The sequence below is a fragment of the Heterostelium album genome (genome assembly GCF_000004825.1).
Source record: "Heterostelium album PN500 unplaced genomic scaffold PPL_contig1, whole genome shotgun sequence".
Classification (NCBI taxonomy): Eukaryota; Evosea; class Eumycetozoa; order Acytosteliales; family Acytosteliaceae; genus Heterostelium; species Heterostelium album.
The window spans coordinates 63965-86725 of NW_008805078.1; the positions used below are offsets into that span (position 1 = coordinate 63965).

A 22761-nucleotide genomic window follows, 5' to 3' on the forward strand; every position below is an offset into this window, starting at 1 on the left:
TTTAACATTGTTAAATATTGTTAAACATTTGTTTATTGTTGAACATTCTTTATCTTATTGAATGCTGATAATATCGATTTCGATGTTGGTGAATTCAACTCATTGATTATCTTCTCGAGAAGCGATAGACTGGGTGCCAGTTGTTTGGAGTAGGTGTTTATGATCGGTAGGAACAACAAACTAAACTTTAGATTCTTAGAGTGTAGCGTTGCATTGTTTGAGAGTACGTGAATGAGCTGAGCAATGAGGTTCTCGTCTAGATTCAGCTTCAAATTGAGAATGGTTTGTATCACCAATATGATATGATCATTCAATTGACACTTGGTGGACATCAAAGCATAGACGATCTGTTGAACCACAACGATCTGAGCGTTACCAAGCACACTAGATTCCTTCAACAACTTATTGAGCAAATCGGAATGTGATTGATTGAAACCACTGCCATTCTTTATCAGCGGTACTATTACCGCTTGAATGAAAGAGGTGTGATGCTTTATAAAACATTCCTTTACACAACCAAAGAAATCTCTTGATATATTCGTTGTAAATGTTTGAATCTATTGTTTATTATTTGTAGCATTGTGTTAATATTATCTATACATTTGTAACAAAATATATATATATAAACAAACTTACTCTTTGATAAAGTATAGATTTAAAATATAATGACATAACCAAAAAACTTAAATCCAACTGTATCAATTCTTTCAAAAAGAATATGATAATATCTTCTTTAGTATCATTATTAATCTCTAATAATTTAATTGCAGATTCAACCTATATATCAAGATAGATGATTAATATGGTTCGTCAAAGGTAATAAGTGGGAGATTGATTGACTGATTGATTAAATCATCATTACATACATCTGTTATATTTAAAAGAATTGGAAGATTTGATTTGAACTCTTGTACTTGAACTTGAGGTGATGAAATGGCATTCTTTAAATTGATAAGAGCTTCTATCTCTTCGTTTAACAGTTGTTTTTTGTCTACTCTTGGCTCATCATCTATGAAACTGGCATTTACATTTCCATCCTGTGATAATTGTGATGATGAATCATCTTTTTGTTCTTGTTGTTGTAATTGTTTGATAGTTGATTTCTTTAACTCTATCTGTGATGATGATGATGTTGTTGATACTGTCTTACTATCATCTTCACTATTATCATTATCATTAATATTCTGTTGTTGTTGTTTCTTCTTATTATCATTCTATTATAAAAAAGATTGTTAACATTACATATATAAATCTTTTAATAATATTAATAACAAACTTACAATATTAATAGATGGTATTAATGTTTGGAATAGATTATCCCAATTATTGATATCATTGTCATTTATTGACAACAAGTCATCAAAATCATCGTTATCGATATCATAAAGATCACTTTGAAATTGAGGTGAATCTATATCAATACTCTTACTATTGGCGTTATTGGTATTATTGTTTATTGTTGATAATAAATTGATTAATCTATTATTAAATAATAATGGTTTTTCATTATAATTATAAATAGATTTAATAAATTCCGTTGAATCATGATCATTATCTTTAGTAATTATATCTTTATAGATTGATGTTAATGATGTTGCTGTTGCTGCTGTTGCTGTTGTTGTTACAATTGATAATAATGATAATTGTTGTTCTGAAAGTATTGATTTCAATATATTATAATTATATGCAATGATTACATTCTTAAAGATTGTATCTATCAATGAGTGTATCATTATATCACTTTGATATTGTCTCTTTCCATTCTCATTCACTTTAAAACATTCTATCAATGTTATTAATAATAATTTAAATGTATTTAATGATAATATAATTGTGTTATTATTATTACTACTACTATTATTATTATTATTACTGTTTTGAATATTATTATTATTATTAATAAAATCAATATTATAATTATTTGTAATAATAGAATGATTAAACCAATCTAATATATTATAAATGATGATTGATTTCAAATTTAACAATCTAACTCTCTTATCGTTATCATATGATTTCAAATGATCAATGAATCTAAATAACAATCTATCGATATCTAAATTCGAACGTAAAACTATTTCATCTAATAAACTAATTATTGGTTTATTATTATTATTATTATTATTATTATTATTATTATTATTATTGTTATGATTATTGATTGTAATTAATAGTAATTGTATTATATTATTATATTGTTGATCTGACATACTAATACTATTACTATTACTATTACTAATACGAATACTTCTTAGAAGATGTATATGTAACTTTTTATTTAATCAGCAACAACAATTTTACTGACTAAATTGTTTTTAAAGTTTAAGTCAAAATGCAATAGTTTAGTTCAAGAAAAGATCAATCCCTTATTGATAACAAATTGTTATTGCTAATTAAATAAAAAGTTAACTCTTTTGAAGACTAGTCATACAAGGAAAGAAATAAAAAAAAAAAAAAAGAAAAAAAACTATTCATTCAATCAATATATTATATTAACAACATCTAGCAGTACTGCTTGTTCAATATTAATAAATAACACAACGTTCATTGCACGATTTATTTATTGTTTGTTTTTTCAAATTTAATTTAAATACATATAACAATATAATATAATATAATATATAATAATGGATAAGAGAAAAGAGAGATCAACAAAACTAGCAAATACAAGATGTCAAAAGTGTTTATTATATGGTCATGGTATGTCATAATCAATATATAATTAGATATAAAGATATTTATTGATTACTAATATATATATATGTATGTATTTGTTTGTATGATTGTAGCAACTTATCAATGTAAAGGAGAAAGAGTATATAATGCAAGACCAACAAGAACAGCTATTTTAAATAACCCGAATCTTTACAAGTTGGACATGAAAGATATCTCTAAAATCGAAAAGAGACGTAAAGATAAAGAAAATAGAAAAAAGAAAAAGAGAAAAGTATACGATTCAGATTCCGACTCTGATTCCAACTCTGACTCATCAGATTCAGATGATTCAAATTCAGACTCGGATGATTCTTTAAATACTTCAGATACTTCAGATTCTTCAGATTCTTCAATAGATTCAGATGACAACGATTCATCATCTTCTTCATCATCTTCATCTTCAGATTCAGACGACGACAACGATTCATCGTCATCAAGTGATGATGATGACTATGGTGATGGAAATAGAAAGAAAAAGAGTAAAAATTACTATTAACAATAATAGTAATATATAATATAATATGATAATAAACAACAAACAAAAACGATATCAAAATGTAATGTAATAATAGTAATGTTTCAAAAAAAAAAAAAAAACAAAAAAAGCAAGTGTAATTAAGCAAGAGTATATATATATATATAATCGTTAATAATAATAAATTTATTTGAGAAATTATCGAACAACAAATGATTGGTTGGTTGATTGATTATCATTTGGTTTGTTTAATTATTAATTAAATCACGATAATCACCACCCATCGATTGTAATGCCTCTGCCCAGAACTTCTCGTCCTTACCCAACTTGAAGATCTGTTCGTTTGTGCAATCCGCTTGGAACCAAGCACCTTGATCGATCAACTTTCTCAATTCTCCCGGTTTCCAAAGTGAGCAACCAACCATCATCATAACCGATTCATGTGGAATCTCTTTTGTTTTTATCTTATCACTAAACATAAACATAAACATTAATACTATTATCAACTTTGCTATTAACGTTGATGTTGTCAACAACTTACCCGACCTCCTTGAAATTACTACCACCAATATATAAACCATCACGTACCTGAATCGATCCAGGCAGCAAATCACTGAATGGATGTATGATCTGAGTCATTGGCAGACCTTCGAGACCTTTGACGATGTGTGAGGTGTGCTCGATCGACGACGGACCACCGCAGTACCACGGTGTCTTGGTGAATGGTGAGAGTGGTCGCTTCGCACTGAATCGAAAGTGTTGTACGAGATTCTTTGAGTACTGGTGGTTCTTCAGTTGCGGTGCATTGTCGAATTGATCCTGTAGTACACCGATCACCGAACTCGTAGGCAACGGCTGATTGATGATGTAACCGTAGTGGTGTTCATTGACCTGGTGTGTGATCAACACCACCGACTTCCTATAGGCCATATCGAGCGATGGATGTGAAACCAACAGAGTACCAGGCTTTATAGAATCCTTTGATTCTATCACCCAGAAATTAGGTTCAACAACATTATTATTATTATTATTACTATTATTACTATTTAAATTGACAAGTGGTATTGGTGTTACTATACTATTATTATTATTTGATTCTTTTTGTTTATCTTTATCTATTTTAACATTATTATTATTATCATTAATGCTATTATTTATGTTGTTTGTTGCTGTTGTTTTTAATGATTGATCATCTATATCATTAATATCTATATTTATCGCTTTCTTGGTAACGGATTCCTGTAGACTTGCAATGATATCATTGATCTCTGGTGAAAGGTTAGATTCAGATGCTAGTGAATTCGGTTTCTTCATTTCAACATCTTGTAGAATTGATTGTTCTTTATCGGATTGCTATTAATAATAATAATGAATTAATATATATACATTTGATATTGTATATGTTTATGTTTGTTTAAGTTTGTTCTTACCTTTTTATGATATGTACTCGCTAAATTTAAATTTCTTAAAACAAAATATCCATCACTTAAACAATGATTCAGTTCCTAATATTGAAAGAGTTTGTTAAATGTTAATGTTAATAAGTGTAAGCAATGTTATTGGTATTGTTTTATTATTGGTATTGTTTTGTTATGATTGTTTACATTTTGAGTAGGATATTCATATTTTGCATATAATCTGAATAGTACTTTAAGATTCTGTGTGAATGAGACACTTGGTAAGAAGAAAGTCGGTAGTTGATAACGAAGAGATGGTGGTGTAACAAAAAATGCTTTATATTTAGGATTACTATCGAAATGATTACACTTTCTCAAAAGTGATCGATACAAGTTCAATGATAATCTTCTATTTTGAGGATTTGAAATAAAAGAACTACTCATTCTCTTTCTTTCTTATTCTTATTTCAATTTATCTTTTCTATCTTATCTTATCCTATCTATAAACTAGTAATATCACACAAATCTATTATTTAAGCCTATATTATTTATTTAATTATTAATAAGTTATTATATTTAAGAATATTTAAGTTATATATCTTTAATTAGAAACAATTCTTAAGAATAAATGAAATGATACGATATTAAAAATAATGCAAAATATAAAAAAAAATCAAAAAAACGACAAACTGTGTTATTAGTTTTTAACGTGTGTTAATTGTAAACTAAAGTGTTAACTGATTTCAGATTTGCGATTGAGAAGTTGAAGTATGTTATCTGTTAGATCTTTATCATCATCATTTTTGAATAATAATAATAATCATAGGTGTATTCCTTTGTTATCATTCAAAAGATGTTATATAAATATAAATAATAATAAGAATAATGTTAATAATATAATAATACAACAACAACAACAACAACAATATAGACATATAAGAAGTTATAGTAGTAATAATAGTAGTAATAATAGTGACATTGGTAGTAGTAAATTAGCAAAACAAATTATAGATGATCAGCTTTCAATTGAAATTGGTTCACATTTAAGGGTGAATGGTTCGGTGTTGTCCAGTAGACCTAAACTTGAGAATGGCGTGTGGACACTCTCTACATCGACACTCGAAACCGGTAGAAAGATGCTTCCACTGCTACTCTCGAGATACCTATTCAAGAGATATCCCAATCTAACAGATCAGTATTTGGTACCACTAATAAGATTCATAACACTACCCGTTGTTTTCTCAAACATTTTCAAACATCTTCAACTCGATAAATATTTAACTTTAGATGTAATGTATTTGAAACAATATAAACAATAACAATTGGTATCATAACTAATAATAATATACTAACAATTATTATTATTATTATTATTTAGTCACATATAACATCACAAGCAGACAAAAACTATATATTTAATAACTATTTGGTATCATTAATTGGTCAAATCTATTTAGAGAATGTATGTTATTGTGTTAACAATACTATGTTATGTTATGTTTGTTTTTGAATGAATATACTAATATTATTTAAATGTATGTATGTATTTATAGGGAGAAACACCGATTATTGATTATGTACTACCTGAATTCATTAATTATTTAGATAATCTTTCAGTTTCAGAATTGGAACTATATCAACTTACGGATTACTCTAAAGATTCAATGTTAAAGAAGATGCCACAAGTCTCTGTTGACAAACTACCTATTCCAATTTGGTTTTCAAGTATTATTCTATCGTCGATTGGCAATGACATTCATCTAACAAGATTACAATCACTCCTAAGACAACAAGGTAGAAATATGTCAGAATTCCAGTAAGTATTATTACTATAATTAATAATAATACATTTTAATTAATCAATTTTATTTTGAACAAATTGAAGATTGGTACAAGAAACAGGTAGAGGTAGTAAGAACTCTATGTTCTTTTATGTTTTATATAATCAGAAGAAGCTGGGAAAGAATGATTCACATGAAATTCTTGGTTATGGCGCAGCATCATCGATGAAACAGGCACAAGCAGAAGCAACAACTGATTCTCTAGTTAGACAACTATGCTATCCACAGAATAAATAAATAATAAACACTTTATTCAAACTCTCGCCGGCGAGAGTCAAAAAGGATTTTTGCAATATATAAAAGAAAATTTATATATTCTTTTTTTTTTTTTTTTTTTATTATAAAAAAAATAACAAATAAGATCAATTTTAAAACATTTTACTTTTTTGTTTGTTTGATTGTTGCACACAGATACATATATGTATAACAAGTTTAAAAAGTGAAAATGATTAAAAGATAATAGGTTGGAGAAAAAAAAAACAAAAGGATTTTGGATGAATAATAGATAATGGTAATGGGGGTTGGATAATTAAGGTAGAGTTTGTTGGTCATTGTTCAAGAGTTTTACATTTTGGTTATTTGCCGATCAGTACCAATTAATGAGAGGTTTTATGCCCCTCTAGTCTCTCTTCTAGAAGTTACAGGTGTGGCATTGGTTATTTTTTTGTTGCTGTTGTTAAGCGTGATGTTGTTGAGTTGTTGTTGTTGTTGGTTGATATTTTTTTGATTCTTTTTATTTTCTGTTGTTGATTTTGTTGATGTTGTTGTTGTTGAAGTTGTTGATGTTGTGTTGTTTATAACAATAGAGGGGCAAACCTGCTCATGGAAATCATCTGTATCATCCTCTCCAGAGAAAGTTTGAAGTGTTGCGCTTGCCTCGTAATTGAGTCAAAAGTCGCTGTCGGATGAGTCGTATTCATTGTCTTCCATACCGATGTTGTCGTAGTCGTTCAACTGTGCCAAGTCGAGCTTGTAACGCAGCAGTCCACCGATACCACCGAAACCCTTGCAGAATTGCGAACCCTCTTGCGAACGGTTGGTGATGAACTCCAAGTGTGCTCCGAATGCACGGTAGTTGTTGGCGAACCACTCGACCAATGGAAGCGCTTCGACCAAGTCGTACTCCATTCCGGTCTCCTTGTCCTTCATGAACGACTGGTCACGCTCTTGCTCCTTGGTGAGATAGAGAACCTTCTCCTTCTCCTCGTGTGGCAGCTTGATGGCGTAACGGGTGATCTCTAGAGCCTCCCAGACGATGAGAGTGCTGACGGCACCCAAGTCGAGCGCCTTGATAGTATCGGCAACACCGAAACATACCTTTCCAGTGTCCTGAGCAATCTCATCAAAGAACTGGCAGATCAACTTCTTCTCTTGGACAAACTTGACGTTGGTCAACACCTCGGCCGACAACTCAATCGCCTGATTGAAACCATTGTCACCACCATAGGAAACATCGACAATCTTCAACACCTTGTCACGCAAACGTTGATCAAACATATCGGAAGTATTCAAATCATTCTTGAAATCTGCACTACCAGCAATAATCAAACCATTTACATTGACCTTGACAAACAACAATGTTAGTTACTGATTGATTCTCCCAATTTCTAAACACTAACACACTAAACTGAACTACTTACTTTATCATTGGTAATGTAGAATTGAGTTGCCAACTCGGATACTTTACGAACGTAGTTGTGACGTTTCTCGAGACGGAGACGAGCGAAACGAAGAGCGGATTGACCACCACGACCATGCTTCTTTGGGAGATCTACGGTGATCTTGTGGAGGACGGTTCTGGTGCTACCGCACAGCACACCAAAGAGAGCACCGTTACCATCGACGACGATGAAACCAAACTTCTCGTCGGACTCGAGCAACTCACCGAGTGGAGCGGTGTGGAACTTGTTGTCACACAGGTAGAGCGAGGTGTTGATTGGCTTGAATGGCTCGATGTCAATGTTTACCTTCTTCTCCTTACCCTCCGAAGTGACGATGGTACCACAGTAGATGACCAAACCGTTGTCTGGCACACGATTGTATAACTTCAAACGCTGTTGAGTCGAAGTGATAGCACCGAGTACCGACAAACGATTCACTCTAGACTTGATATTGGATGCTGTACCAAACTCCTCTGCCAACATCTTTGATACCTTTGTAATTTGATCACCTGGACGAATGATCAAAGAAATCATAGATGTACCATTTCTACAAAAAACAAAGTTTAATAAACAGTGTTAATCAATCTATCAGTCTACTACTAATCTGTTTGTCTGTCCGTCGGACTTAATCTATTTTAAGATACTAACCCTCTAGCAGCTTCAAGATTCTTGATGAGCTTCTTGATCTTCCATTGTTCGACTTGTTTGTCGAGTTCTTGATCTTCTGGATTTCCTGACATTTCTTTATTATGTTGATTTTAATAATAATATTAAAAAAATATTAATAATTTTATTTTATTAATAATTGTTTTTGTTTTATTGTTTCAAAATATATATAGGGATAAAGTAATGTTATAAAAATAATTAAAAAAAAAAAAAAAAGTTTAAATTTAAATTGAATTGTTGTTGTTTTTGTTAAATATGTTTACAATTTAATTAAGCAATTGTTGTTATTGTTTTGTATGTGAATTGTAGTTGTCGAGATATGCTTAAGAAAACGTTTCTTTCTTTTTTCTTTTGTTTTTTATTTTTTTTGTTTTTTATTTTTGTTGTGTGTTTGGAAGAGAGAAGAGAGTGAGAAAAATGGTAATCTCGGTCTCAAAGATGTTTGGATGTCAATGTCAACAACAAGTAAAAATAAAGTAAATAAAGTAAAAAAACATCATCGTAAAACTAGAGAAATCTTTAAGAGTTTTTCTATTTCTATTTCCGACTTCAAAAAGATTGTCGATGTTGCATTGATTGGCTGTTTGTTGTTTCGGTCGTTCATTCTTCTTCTTCTTCTTATTAATAAACTTTAAATTCAATTTCGAAATTGAATGATGATGTGAAGTTTACAATATAATCTGATTATTATTTATTATTCTATTATAATGATTTTGTGGGTAATATATATAGATGTAAATGGTTATTATACATTACATTTGTTTTTTATTTTTTTTTTTAAGTTTGAAATAGAACTTTCAAGTTATATAAATTCTAAATAGATATTAATTTAGGATTTTTATTGAAACTCGACAACCAACAAAAGAAAGAGATAGATAAATAGACAAGTGGTGTTACTGAAAAAAAAAAATGATTGAAAAAAATCGACTCTTTGTTAAACGTTCAAAAAAAAAATTATTTTTTTTTGATTTTTTATTTTTATTTTCTTAATGGCATAGTTATCCACATCACACATAAAAGAAGGAATAAATATTCAAAAAAAAAAAAAAACAAAAACAAACAAAAGTTTGAAATTGAATCCCCCAAAAGGAGTAGTGATAGTAATAATATAATACAAACCAATATTGATTGAATGTTATTGTTAAAGATAATACAGATAGATAGTGATTGAATATAGTTCAATCAGCATTTTATTAATTATATCATGATTTAAGATTGATTCTTAAACAATAATTATATTATTATAAAATAGATTGATTTATATATTTTTCAAGAACAGAACATGTAAATATATATCAGTTAATATAGAATTATTTTTTGATAGTGGAATTAAAGATTGTTCTAATTCTTTCATTTCTTAGAGTAATTAGATTAATAGTTCCAATATTCTTAGGATGATATTAGATTATAGAATTAGAAATAGTATACTTGGAGAGAAAAGCTCTATAGGTTAAAGGAATAGATAGAATTAGAATTGCTATCAATTCCATTTAAATCTTAATATTGAAACAGAATTATATTGTCAATGGAAAAGAGTGAAAAAGATCGCTTGGATTACATAGATCATAAAAGTAAGTTGATTCATCCATTCCAATATAATTTATCGATTACTATTCCAATCGATACATTTAAAATTAAGTATCATTAGAATTAATGAATAGTTCCTTTCTATTTTAAAAAACCACAATATGAATCATTTGAACGAACTTCTTGTCACAATCATCATTAAAAAGTTCCGTTCCAATTTTTACTCAATAAAATAAGAAGAAGTGCAAAAAAAAAAAATTAAAAGAATTTTTAAAAAGAATTTTTTGTGCACATGTTCACAAGAACATCAGACAACACAAAAAATTCTTTTTAAAAATCATAAACAACAAAATCATAATGATGTAGAGTTTGTCTTTTTAACCCAATGGCATAGAAAAAAACTAATTCTTGTGACAAATCATTTTGACTTTGTTTATGCATGGAATGGAACACCACGAAACCTCACAATAGAATCGAACACTTTTGATTAAAATAAAAAAAAATATGTTCTAAAAAAAAATATGAAAGTACCACAAAAATATCTGAAAATTAGGAAATTTTAATTTATGCACAAGGAACCTTTTTTCTCTATAAATATCGGACCATTGACTTAATTGATCATTAATTAAAACTTGTTAATTAAAAACAAATAAAAAACAAAACTTTAAACTTTAACTATATTTATTTATTATAAATTATAAAACATATTTCAAAAATGACTATTACTTTAACTTATGTAAGTATATATCTATCTTTTAATGTTTTTCAATTCATATTTATTAACTTTTTTTTTGTAATAATTTTAATTTATTTATTTGCAGTTCGGTGGTAGAGGAAAGGCTGAACATATTAGATTGATTTTGAACTTTTTACAAATCGAATTCAAGGATGAGAGAATCAGTTCCATCTCTGATGAATTGCGTTCAAAATTGGCTTTTGGACAAGTTCCATTGTACGAGGATGGTGAAGTCTCCTTAGTTCAATCGGCTGCCATCGCCAGATATATTGCCAACAAGTATAACTTTGCTGGTGCCAACGCTGCTGAGAAAGCTCAAGCCGACGCCATCGTAGACAGTCTTCCAGATGTCATCACTCCATATCGTTTGGCAACCGATGATGCTGCAAAGTTAAAGTTCCGTGATGAAACTTTGCCAAAAGTAAGTTTATATTCTTACTTACGTTGATACAAAATAATTAATTATTATTATTATTATTATTTATAGTTCTTAAAGGCATGGGATAATATTTTAGCAAAGAATGGTGGAAATCACTTTGTTGGTGCTGGTTATACTTGGGCTGATATTGCTATCTACTATGGTCTGTGGTTACTTGAAAACAATGGTTTCAAAGAGGTCGTTACTCAATTCCCTAAGCTTGCCACTTTCCTCACCACCTTTGAGGCAATTCCACATATTGCTACCTACTTGAAGAACAGACCAGATACCAAATTCTAAATTAACTTGTATAAATAAATGAAAAATCCTCAATTAAGAGGTCACTTAACTTAAATTGACAATTTTTATTACAATTTTTTTTAATATAATTGGAAGTATCATCTCAATAAGATTAAAAAAGAAAAGGTAATGAATTAAATTAAATCTTGTTAGTTTGAAAATAACCAATTATTATTGTATTGTATAGCTTTTCAGCCAGATAATCAAACTTGTTCTCAAAATTTACTTTTTTTAATATTTTAAAAATTTTCTAGAAATATGGAATAAAAATAAAGGTGATACTAATCCAATTGTTTTTATTGCTTTCTAATATTTTATTATCTAATCAAAATGTATAAGAAATTTCTATTTTTTCTCAAAAAAAAGGAATATTTAATTTTTTAACAAAGAAACACAAAAAATAATTATTTGTATTACTAATATATGCATAAAAAAAGAAACAAAATGATATTTTAGAATTCTGCAAAGAATGTGGTCAGATTTTCCTCACCCCAGAAGCGGCTTCCAAGACAAAAAATTTTTTTTTCTTACCTTTTACAAATGTATTTAACATAAAAGGAAAAATGAATGAATGATCATTCAAATTAAAACAAAAAAAAAGCAAAAATAGTAATATAAACCTTGTAAATATATAATATTCGAAACTAATCTAGATTCATAGACAATGACAATTCCAACTTTAATTTATGTATGTATTTGTTTTTAAAAATATATATATATCTTACTTGAATCTGTCTATATTAACATAAAAAACACAACACTAAAATACTAGTTTAATAGAAGAGGTAGAGGAGAATTCATTAGATTGATATTGAAATACCTGAAAGTAGAGTATAACGATGTGAGAATCGAGGAGATTACCGATGAGTTACGTAGTAGATTACCTTATCACCAAGTTCCTCTCTATGAAGATGGCGATGTCACACTCGTACAATCGATAGCAATCGCTAGATACATTGCGAATAAGCACAACTTTGCTGGTGCTACTCTAGCTGAGAAAGCGATTGCCGATAGCTTAGTCGATAGTACATCCGACACCATCGTACCATTCAAATTGGCAACGCAACGCAACGACGAAGAAGCAAAGAATAAATTCAAAAGTGAAACACTACCAAAGTTCCTAAAGGCATGGGAGTCTGCACTAATTAAAAACGGTGCCAACTACTTTGTTGGACAATCATACACTTGGGCAGATGTCTACATCTACTACACACTCTATTTCTTCAATATCAACGGTTACACCGAGCTCGTCAGTCAATATCCAACACTCAGCACTTTCTACACAGTGTTCGAATCAATACCACAAATATCAAGTTATTTAAAGATTAGACCTGAAACTAAACAATAATAAACCTAATTTTATTTATTAAACAAATTTTATTTATTGAACTTTACATGGATTTGGTTGTTTTGGTACAACTGATCTGTATTCTTTCGATTGTTTGATGAGTTCCTCGAATAGTTTATCAATGTTGAGATCATAGGTTGCAGAGGTAAGAAGATGTGTTTTGATTTGTTTGGATCTACACCACTCTTGGACGGATTCATAGTTCTTGATGACAGTAGAGTCATTCTCTTGAATTGAAGAGTTTGGACTGTTGCAATCTGCTTTATTGGCTGCAACAACAATTGGTATATCAGATCTAAAATGTTTGAGATTGACAATCGATTCATTGTAGTATTGTTTCAACTTTTCTTTGGCATCGGGGTCTGTTACATTGTAAACCAATACAATTCCATCCATTGCGATGAGTCTACCGATTTTCATTCCGTTTTTCGATAGATCACGAATGAATATCTGGAGATCCTTCTCCTTCTCATTCTCCATTCCATCTTGGTTAGCATGATGATCATCGATGATCTTCTTTTGATTATTGTAAAGTGGAAGATTCAAATCATTTTCGGTGATTGTTGCAAATGGTACTCTAACGAATCTCTGAACAATAGTGGTTTGTCCTGATTTTGGAATTCCCATCACCAAGAAATGAAGCTTTGGTTTACTCTCCATTTCATCAATAGATTTCTGGACATTCTTTATTTTCATCGCTCTTTCCATTTCAATTTGTGATTGTTGTTCATTTTCATTATTATTATTATTTTGAATTTCCATGATAGTTGTTGTTATTGAGATTGTTGTTATTATTAAAAAAGATATTTATAGCTATTAAAGATTTATTATATATTATGAATATTGTTTGTTTGTTTTACATGTTTGACTATTCAATTTGTTATCTATTTATAGGTGTTTGACTTTTGACTTTAGTTTGACCAGCAATGTTCTGTTTAGGTTGGTCAACAAGACTAATTTCTCAAATTCCTGAAAAGTCAAAACAAAAAGTCAAACAAATCATCTGATGATGATTCACCACATGTCTAATCAGTTTGTTGACTTTGCATTTAGAGAAAAAAAAAAGATATCTTTTTTAATTAAGTTGAACTTTCATCTGCATAATAGTTTAAAAAAAAAAGTAAATAAAAAAAAAACAAAAAAGTAAATATTTAGTATTTAATATTCAATGAATAAAAATATGTGATTTAAAACTTTGAATCAAAGGTTTTTCAAAACGGTTTCATTTTTCATCAGTTTTAATTTGAAGTAGTTTTCGCCTAGATTTCATTGAGATTTGCTTGAAAATTTACCTTTTTGAGAAATTTTGTTTTTTTTTTTTCTTTCGATTTAAATTTTCAAATTTTTAACAAAATTAATACTTGTTTTATTTCTTCATTTGAATTCAAGATATTCATTATCATATTTTTATAATTGATTTTAAAATAGGTTAGATAGATTAAGAAGTCACCTTAGTTAGTTTTTTTTATAGTCATATTTATAAATATTATTATCAATCATCATCATCATCATAATAAAAATAAAAGAGAGAAATAAAAAATGGATCATGAAGCATTAAAAGTTAAAGGAAACGATGCCTTTAAACAACAAAATTATCATGCTGCAATTCAATATTTCACTGAAGCAATTGGTATGTTTTGTTATTATTATTTTTACATATTTTAATACTTTACTAATATCGATATATCTATGTATGTATAGAAGCATCGAATGGAACTATAGCTGTTTATTATGGAAATAGAGCGGCGGCACAACTCGCTATTGGAAGCAAGAGTTCGTTGGCAGAGGCAATCAAGGACAGTGAGAAAGCGGTCGAGTTGGATAAGAATTTCATTAAGGGATATACACGTGCCTCGAAGGCATTCGTTCAACTCGGTAAATTCGATCAGGCACAAACAGTAATTGTCAGTGGTTTGATAGTGGATCCACGTAACAATGAACTGCTGGCAGAGAAGAACAGCATCGAATCGGTCAAGCGTCAATTCCAAGCGGCACAAGACAACAGCGCCACCAACCCAACACAAGCACTCAACCAAATCGAATCTGTAATACAACAAGCGAAATACTATACACCAGCCATTATCTTAAAGGCCAAACTTTTACTTGAATCGAAACAATATTCAAAAGCATCAACTCTTGTTGCGTAAGTTGAGATCAATTCATGAGAGTTGAGAAATTTCATAAACAACAAAACTTAACTTTTTTTTTTTCGTCATACTATTAGTTCACTTTTACAAGAAGATCAAACACAACCAGAGTATTTATATTTAAGAGGTATGGCTCTATATTATTCAAATAGTTTACCATCGGCAGCACAACATTTCCAAAATTCATTGGTATACGATCCAGATTATGCACCAAGTAGAGTTGCTTTAAAGGTATGTTTATTTGTTTAAGAAGATTATCGATTTAAATGGATAGTTATATTAATTATACTTTTATGAAAACAACAACAGAGATTAAGACAAATTGAATTAAAGAAGAAAGAAGGTAACGACGCATTCACAAGTAAGAATTATACACAAGCCTACCAGTTATTCAGTGATGCATTGGAGATTGATCCAAAGTTTGATTTAATGAATGCACAATTATATAATAATAGAGCTGCTGCTGCTGTACAAGTATGTATAAATAATTATTCATTATTAAATATTATTAGTATATACATATTTATTAACAAATAAATTTAAATTTAGTTAAATAAAATAACAGATGCAATTGCAGATTGTACAAAAGCAATCGATTTAGATCCAAATTATGTAAAGGCAATTTCAAGAAGAGCTCAATGTTATATGAAGGAAGAGATGTACGAGGATGCAGTGAGAGACTACGAGAAGGCAAAGAGTTTGGATCCAGAGAATGCTGATATCCACAATAATCTCAAGCAGGCAAAGATCGACTTGAAAAAGTCGCTCAAGAAGGATTACTACAAGATCTTGGGTGTTTCCAAGGAAGCCAACGAGTCAGAGATCAAGAAAGCCTACAGAAAGTTGGCACTCCAATACCACCCCGATAAGAACAGCACACTGCCCGAAGAGGACAAGCTGAAAGCGGAGCGTCTGTTTAAGGACGTCGGTGAGGCGTACAGCGTGCTAAGCGATCCAAAGAAGAAACAGCGTTACGACCTCGGTCAAGACGAGAACGGCATGCCGTTCGACAGCGAGGGATTCTCGGGATTCGGCGGTGGCGGTGGTATGGACTACTCGAACATCTTCAACATGTTCATGCGTGGTGGTATGGGTGGTGGCGGTATGGGTGGAATGGGTGGATTCCAACAGCAAGGTTTCGGAGGTGGCGGTGGTATGCCATTCCACTTCCACGGTGGTGACGACGACGATGATTTCGGAGGTTTCGGTGGTGGACATCCATTCGGTGGAGGTTTCAGACAGCAACATTCACACCAACACCAACACCAACAACAACAGCGTGGTGGTTCAAAGAGAAGCAGTAGCAGCCAAGGACAATCAGGTTTCAGATGGGGTTAATTTTAATTATAAATACTTTTATCTTTATATATAATAATCATAATAAAATCATATTAACGAAAATATAAATTAATGAATAAATTTGGTTTTATTTAAGTTTATGTTAAATCATTTCAAGTTCAGTTGAATGACTTGGCAATTTCATCAAATAACTCCTCTAAATATAGAACATCTTCTGATTTGTTTAATTTGTCTTTTTGTTGTTGAATTTCCAATACTAATTTATCTTTAAAATGAATGATTTCTGTATCAGTATATTGTTTACGATTATTGTTGTTTCTTTGTGAGTAGATATATGATAACATCGAGAATCGATTTAGTTTGAGTGCCATGATCATCAATGAGTAATAACAAATTTGATCTCTGACTTTGATAAAGAACTGTAATATCTCTAAATTCTTTGATACAATGATATGATAGAATAGATTTGGTTTATAACGTTTGAAAGGATCTGACATAGGATTCTTATTGTTTTCATATAGTAATTCAATAATATCTAGTCTCTGATATCCAATAACCAATCTCAACATTTGTTGTGAACATCTTCCATGACCTTTGGTTGTATGTAAATAAAGTAATTTGAAGATTTCAAAGTTTTTTAACTGAAACATCCATTTCGATAGTTTGATAGTTTCTTTGTTACCATGGTTGTTGTTGATGTATTCCAATAGATATTTAACAGCATCCACCTTTTCATTTGATGCTGCTTCGAATAACACCATGTTTAAGCTCCAAGTCATTGTTGCCGGTGGTTCTTCTTCACAAACCCATTTGATAATATTAAGATACCCTTTGCCAATTGATAGGTTCATTAGATGTGTGATGTTAGATACATATCTTCTCTCGCAAAAGAACTTTATCACTTCAAGATTACCAGTACATGCTGCTTGTGCCAGTAGTCGATCACACCAAAAAGAAATGAATTCAAAAGGTAAACGTAGTTCCTCCAAAAATGCAAGTACTTCTATATTCGATGAATTGCAGGCATTGTGAATCAAAGTATGATACATTTCCCCGATTTTATTTTTCAAGTACTGGTTTGTTTGGAAAAGATCAAACATTCTCTTTGCACATTGGAAGTTACGCTGTTTGATAGCCATCGTCCATGAATTCACATAGCCTAATGAAGGCGTGTTTTTCTCTATTGCTGTGGTTAGCTAGAGCAAAAGTCGATCGAAATATCGATATTGAATGAGAATGGTTGGATGAAGTCTAAGATCTTTCCATGAAAAATGACCACACTGTAGAATAGAATGAATCTCTGATACCTGATGAAATATCAATTGATTGATATACTTTATTCTAATGATTTTAAAGAATAATATTGTTTCTCTATCTATTTTATCAATTGAGTTTGATTTCATTTTGTTTTTTTTTGAAATGTTCTAATAGAAATAATTTTTTAACAAGATTAAATAAATCTGTAAATTCATATTCGATTTAGACACAACAAACAAAAAAAGTAAACATTATCATTTATTTAATTAAATTAAAAATCCAGTAATTTTTGATCAAAAAAAAAAACAATCTAGGAAAACGAAAAGAAATTGGTAAAGTATAAAAAATTATTGTGATCTTTTGTATTTATCTTTTCATTGAATAGAAACTACAATGAAAAAAAAAATTTAAGTTTTGTATGTAAAAACCAACTTTATTTATTTAGTATTTATGATAGTTTAACATTTAGAATGTCATTCGTTATTTCTTCAACTAGGGTATCGCATCTACCATATTGTTGGAGTGAAGAGATTGCTCTGTTTTGAAGACGTTCTGCTGTTTCGATATTTCGATATCTTTTTCTATTTTCGTTATTTCTTGAAGTGATTATAAAACGTAGCATATCACTTCTCTTGAACCTTACAGCAGTGATTATCAATGTATAATAACATACACTCTCTCGTACTTTTATGAAGAATTGTAACTTATCGAAAGAGTCTTGTTCAATTATAATATAGAATAGATCTACCGGATAGTATCGAAAAGGATCTACTGATTTGTCTGATCTATTCTCATACATGAACTCTATGAGAGGCAAACTAACTCTATTACTTAAAATATTGTGTAGAATTTCTACTTTAAACTCGCTTATTCTATACAAATAAAGTAATTTGTAGATCTCTATGTCATTGCATCTAATTATATCACGTCCATAACGATATAAAGGTATTCCATGATCCAATAGACATTCAACCATTTCTCTTTGTCCAGTGAAAGCGGCTTTTTGAAGTATTTCATTGAAATTCCATATGCTTGTCGGTATCTTCTCGCATATGATTCGAAACACATCGAGATGTCTGAATTCTATAGCCTTGCGCAATGCGAACGTAATATCTACATATTCATAGGTTGTTAGAAAGTAATCGATACCTTCAACGAATCCATGCTTTGCCACGATGCCAATTGATTTAACCGATTGCGATAAAGGATATTTCTGCACCCTTTCCCACCGAAGATTCAACTTATAATCTCTATCCATGACCTTGATATGATCGATTCTATTCTGTTTGACAACCGCCTCAAAAGTTTCAAAATACAACGAAATGAGACGAAGACTAAAAAAGAAGTCAATGGGACTCTTTCTTATATGATTGTAAATGAATTCAGCCAATTCATAGTTTCCTTCAAAGATTGCCAATGGCCACACTCCAGCATAAGAATATCCTATTGTATTAATTTGTTTTTCCTCTATTCGCATTAATTCATCTTTCAGCATATCGAAATATTTAAGTTTATACATGATGCGAGGGTGAAGATGTAGCTTTTCCCATTTTATTCCTACTATATTTAAAGATTTGTGAATCTCTGTTATTTGATAAAATATTAATCTTTGAATAATTTTGATTCTAAATATCTTTAAGAATAACATTTCTTTCTTCTATTTCTATTTGTTTTTATTTAGATCTAAAAAAAAATCTTAGACCAACTATTCAAAACGTTATTAAAAATATTGAATAGAAACTACAATGAAAAAAAAAATTATTTAAGTTTTGTATGTAAAAACCAACTTTATTTATTTAGTATTTATGATAGTTTAACATTTAGAATGTCATTCGTTATTTCTTCAACTAGGGTATCGCATCTACCATATTGTTGGAGTGAAGAGATTGCTCTGTTTCGAAGACGTTCTGCTGTTTTGATATTTCGATATCTTTTTCTATTTTCATTGTTTCTTGAAGTGATTATAAAGCGTAGCATCTCGCTTCTCTCGAACCTTACAGCAGTGATTATCAATGTATAATAACATACACTCTCTCGTACTTTTATGAAGAATTGTAACTTATCGAAAGAGTCTTGTTTAATTAGAATATAGAATAGATTTGCTCGATAGAATTGAAAAGGATCTACTGATTTGTCAGATCTATTCTCATACATGAACTCTATGAAATGCAAACTAATTCTAGTTAAAATATTGTGTAGAATTTCAGCTTTAAACTCTCTTGATCGATGCAAATAAAGTAGTTTGTAGATCTCTATGTCATTGCATCTAATGATATCACGTCCATATGCATGTTTAGGTTTTCCATGATCCAATAGACATCTAACCATTTCTCTATGTTTAGTGGCAACTGCTCTTTGAAGAAGTACATTGAATGGAATGTCTTCATAGCTATATTTTGTGAGAAAATAATCGATGCCTTCGACGAATCCATGCTTTGCCACTGTGCGTATCAATTCCGATGTTTGCGATGCATATTTCTCGATTCCATACCACGGAGCAGACAACTTATAATCTCTATCCATGATCTTGATAAGATCTATTCTCTTTTGTTTGACAACCTCTTCAAACGTTGCGAAATACCTGTCACGAAGATGCACCGAGAAGTTAATAGGTCTGCTATTGAGATAGTTGTAAATGAATTCAGCCAATTCATAGTTTCCATCAAATATTGCAGATGGCCACACTCTAGAATAATAATATCCTATTGTATTAATTTCTTTCTCATCCAATCGAGGTAACCCATCTTTGATCCTATCTAAATATTTGTGTTCATACAAGATGCGAGGGTGACGATATAAGTTTTTCCATGATATTCCTTCTGTCTCTAAGGATTTGTGAATCTCTTTTATCTTATTAAATATCAATCTTTGAATAATTTTAATTCTAAATATCTTTAAGAATAACATTTTTTTCTTCTTTTGACATTTTTTTCTGCTTTTTTCTCACAGCAAAATTAAGTAAAAAAAATCGTTGTGTTATCGTTTAGATATCTTGATTTAAAGATATTTACCTTCTTTTGTTATATATTACTACTCTTAATTTAATTTTTAAATAAACTAAAGTACAAATAGTGAAAAATATTAAACAATTATGAGTGGATGAAATTTACACGTATAAGATCATTGATATATACATATTACCACTGAGGGAACTTGACCATAAAATTTTCTAGAAAAGTTCCATAAATCAGTTAAACCAGAAATAAAAACAATATAACTTTATAATAGTTACAAATAGATAACTTTATTTATTATTTATTTCAACATTTAGAATGTCATTTGATAACTCTTGGGTATAGATTCTACATCTTCTATATTGTTGGAGTGAAGAGATTGCACTGTTTCGAAGACGTTCTGCTGTTTTGATATTTCGATATCTTTTTCTATTTTCGTTGTTTCTTGAAGTGATTATAAAACGTAGCATCTTACTTCTCTTGAACCTTATTGCATTGATAATCAATGAATAATAACATACACTCTCTCGTACTTTGATGAAGAATTGTAACTTATCGAAAGAGTCTTGTTCAATTAGAATATAGAATAGGTTTGCTCGATAGAATTGAAAAGGATCTACTGATTTGTCAGATCTATTCTCATACATGAACTCTATGAGAGGCAAACTAACATCCCTTAAAATAACCTCTAAGATTTCAGCTTTAAACTCGCTTACTCGATGCAAATAAAGTAGTTTGTAGATCTCTATGTCATTGCATCTAATGATATCAACACTATATGGATATTCTTGTTTTCCATGTTCCAAAAGAGATCTAATCATTTCAATATTCCCAGAAACAACCGCTCTAGGAAGAATGCAATTCAGCTTCCATTTTCTCGTTTTCGGTCTATTCTGACATACCCACTGAATAACACCGTGGTGATTGTTTTCCAATGCTATGATCATAGCGAATGTGATGTCGTCATACTCGTATTTCGTGAGAAAATAATCGAAACCTTCAACGAAACCATGCTTTGCAACGATGATAATTGATTTGACAGGTTGACTCAAAGTGTATTTCTTATTACGATGAGACTGAGTAGCCAACTTATAATCTCTATCCATCGCCTTGATATGATCGATCCTATTTCGTTTTACAACCTCCTCGAACGTTTCATAATAGATCCGACGGATATCTTCCTTCATCCACTGGTCATAGACTCTTCGACTTATGTAGGAGTAAATGTAATCAGCCAATTCATAGTGTCCATCGAAAATAACCGATGGCCATAGTTTCATAAATGAATACCCAACCGAGCAAATTTCATTCAGAGGTAATCTCGACACAACATCTTTCATCCTATCGAAATATTTGTGTTCATACATGATGAGAGGATGACAATATAACTTTTCCCATGATATACCTTCAGTACCTAACGATCTGTGAATCTCTGGTATCTCATTGAATATCAATCTTTGAATGGGTTTGAATCTAAATATTTTAAAGAATAATATTTCTTCTGCTTCTATTGTCATTGGTTTTTTTCTTTTTTTGATCAAAATTATAATCATTAATTATCTTTTGTCTTTTTAACAAAATCAAAGATTAGTTCAGAGCACTAAAAAAATTGAGATATTTCTCGAAAGAAATTGTGGAATTTTCTAAGATTCACTGATCAGATTCAATGTTGTAGAAAAGATAATTTAAAAAAAAGTGAAGTTTAGAAAACTCGATAAAAATAAGATAACTCTATTTTTTTTTTTAAAAATGAACTTATATTAGTACTATTTGTTAAATGTAAATTATATCTTAAGATTTAAAAGTAATTCTTGTTCTTAAAAGATAAAAGTATTGTCCAACAAACAAACAATCAATGCAAATTTTCATTGAAAATCAAATATGATCATCTTTACAACTACCATATTGTATTAATATTGATTATTTCTAAGGACAATGAATGTATTCATTCATTTATATCATGATTGTATTTATTAATTTAAGTATAATTTAAAAATGACTCACGACTGCAAACATGGCA

General features: G+C 30.0%; 13 protein-coding genes across 13 annotated transcripts; 5 read left to right on the forward strand and 8 right to left on the reverse strand.

The window, feature by feature from the left end:
* Positions 1–32: 32 nt before the first annotated feature.
* On the reverse strand, positions 33–2210 carry PPL_00866 (uncharacterized protein; the record flags this gene model as incomplete). Its single annotated transcript, XM_020571886.1, has 5 exons — positions 33–180; positions 403–557; positions 637–777; positions 867–1214; positions 1281–2210. 5 exons carry the CDS (start codon positions 2208–2210, stop codon positions 33–35), a joined length of 1722 nt encoding a protein of 573 aa, XP_020437744.1.
* A 417-nt stretch (positions 2211–2627) lies between these two features.
* PPL_00867 (zinc finger CCHC-type containing 10) lies at positions 2628–3211 on the forward strand (the record flags this gene model as incomplete). Its single annotated transcript, XM_020571887.1, has 2 exons — positions 2628–2700; positions 2790–3211. The coding sequence occupies 2 exons, from the start codon at positions 2628–2630 to the stop codon at positions 3209–3211; spliced, it is 495 nt and encodes a 164-aa protein (XP_020437745.1).
* Positions 3212–3438: 227 nt separating this feature from the next.
* Positions 3439–5031, reverse strand: PPL_00868 (uncharacterized protein; the record flags this gene model as incomplete). The annotated part of the gene is made up of 4 exons (XM_020571888.1): positions 3439–3736; positions 3805–4045; positions 4225–4543; positions 4795–5031. 4 exons carry the CDS (start codon positions 5029–5031, stop codon positions 3439–3441), a joined length of 1095 nt encoding a protein of 364 aa, XP_020437746.1.
* Positions 5032–5357: 326 nt separating this feature from the next.
* Positions 5358–6665, forward strand: PPL_00869 (uncharacterized protein; the record flags this gene model as incomplete). Its single annotated transcript, XM_020571889.1, has 4 exons — positions 5358–5636; positions 5966–6049; positions 6141–6403; positions 6473–6665. The coding sequence occupies 4 exons, from the start codon at positions 5358–5360 to the stop codon at positions 6663–6665; spliced, it is 819 nt and encodes a 272-aa protein (XP_020437747.1).
* Positions 6666–7037: 372 nt separating this feature from the next.
* On the reverse strand, positions 7038–8829 carry erf1 (eukaryotic translation termination factor 1; the record flags this gene model as incomplete). Its single annotated transcript, XM_020571890.1, has 4 exons — positions 7038–7273; positions 7361–7991; positions 8069–8636; positions 8738–8829. The coding sequence occupies 4 exons, from the start codon at positions 8827–8829 to the stop codon at positions 7038–7040; spliced, it is 1527 nt and encodes a 508-aa protein (XP_020437748.1).
* A 2168-nt stretch (positions 8830–10997) lies between these two features.
* PPL_00871 (putative glutathione S-transferase) lies at positions 10998–11736 on the forward strand (the record flags this gene model as incomplete). Its single annotated transcript, XM_020571891.1, has 3 exons — positions 10998–11018; positions 11104–11439; positions 11506–11736. 3 exons carry the CDS (start codon positions 10998–11000, stop codon positions 11734–11736), a joined length of 588 nt encoding a protein of 195 aa, XP_020437749.1.
* Positions 11737–12400: 664 nt separating this feature from the next.
* Positions 12401–13065, forward strand: PPL_00872 (glutathione S-transferase family protein; the record flags this gene model as incomplete). Its single annotated transcript, XM_020571892.1, has 3 exons — positions 12401–12424; positions 12509–12989; positions 13061–13065. The coding sequence occupies 3 exons, from the start codon at positions 12401–12403 to the stop codon at positions 13063–13065; spliced, it is 510 nt and encodes a 169-aa protein (XP_020437750.1).
* Positions 13066–13117: 52 nt separating this feature from the next.
* PPL_00873 (Ras GTPase) lies at positions 13118–13846 on the reverse strand (the record flags this gene model as incomplete). Its single annotated transcript, XM_020571893.1, has 1 exon — positions 13118–13846. One exon carries the CDS (start codon positions 13844–13846, stop codon positions 13118–13120), a length of 729 nt encoding a protein of 242 aa, XP_020437751.1.
* A 777-nt stretch (positions 13847–14623) lies between these two features.
* PPL_00874 (DNAJ heat shock N-terminal domain-containing protein) lies at positions 14624–16569 on the forward strand (the record flags this gene model as incomplete). Its single annotated transcript, XM_020571894.1, has 5 exons — positions 14624–14714; positions 14786–15227; positions 15309–15462; positions 15541–15705; positions 15781–16569. The coding sequence occupies 5 exons, from the start codon at positions 14624–14626 to the stop codon at positions 16567–16569; spliced, it is 1641 nt and encodes a 546-aa protein (XP_020437752.1).
* Positions 16570–16688: 119 nt separating this feature from the next.
* On the reverse strand, positions 16689–17579 carry PPL_00875 (uncharacterized protein; the record flags this gene model as incomplete). The annotated part of the gene is made up of 1 exon (XM_020571895.1): positions 16689–17579. One exon carries the CDS (start codon positions 17577–17579, stop codon positions 16689–16691), a length of 891 nt encoding a protein of 296 aa, XP_020437753.1.
* Positions 17580–18235: 656 nt separating this feature from the next.
* Positions 18236–19337, reverse strand: PPL_00876 (uncharacterized protein; the record flags this gene model as incomplete). Its single annotated transcript, XM_020571896.1, has 2 exons — positions 18236–19252; positions 19305–19337. The coding sequence occupies 2 exons, from the start codon at positions 19335–19337 to the stop codon at positions 18236–18238; spliced, it is 1050 nt and encodes a 349-aa protein (XP_020437754.1).
* A 253-nt stretch (positions 19338–19590) lies between these two features.
* On the reverse strand, positions 19591–20694 carry PPL_00877 (uncharacterized protein; the record flags this gene model as incomplete). Its single annotated transcript, XM_020571897.1, has 2 exons — positions 19591–20473; positions 20564–20694. 2 exons carry the CDS (start codon positions 20692–20694, stop codon positions 19591–19593), a joined length of 1014 nt encoding a protein of 337 aa, XP_020437755.1.
* A 337-nt stretch (positions 20695–21031) lies between these two features.
* PPL_00878 (uncharacterized protein) lies at positions 21032–22258 on the reverse strand (the record flags this gene model as incomplete). The annotated part of the gene is made up of 1 exon (XM_020571898.1): positions 21032–22258. The coding sequence occupies one exon, from the start codon at positions 22256–22258 to the stop codon at positions 21032–21034; it is 1227 nt and encodes a 408-aa protein (XP_020437756.1).
* Positions 22259–22761: the final 503 nt, after the last annotated feature.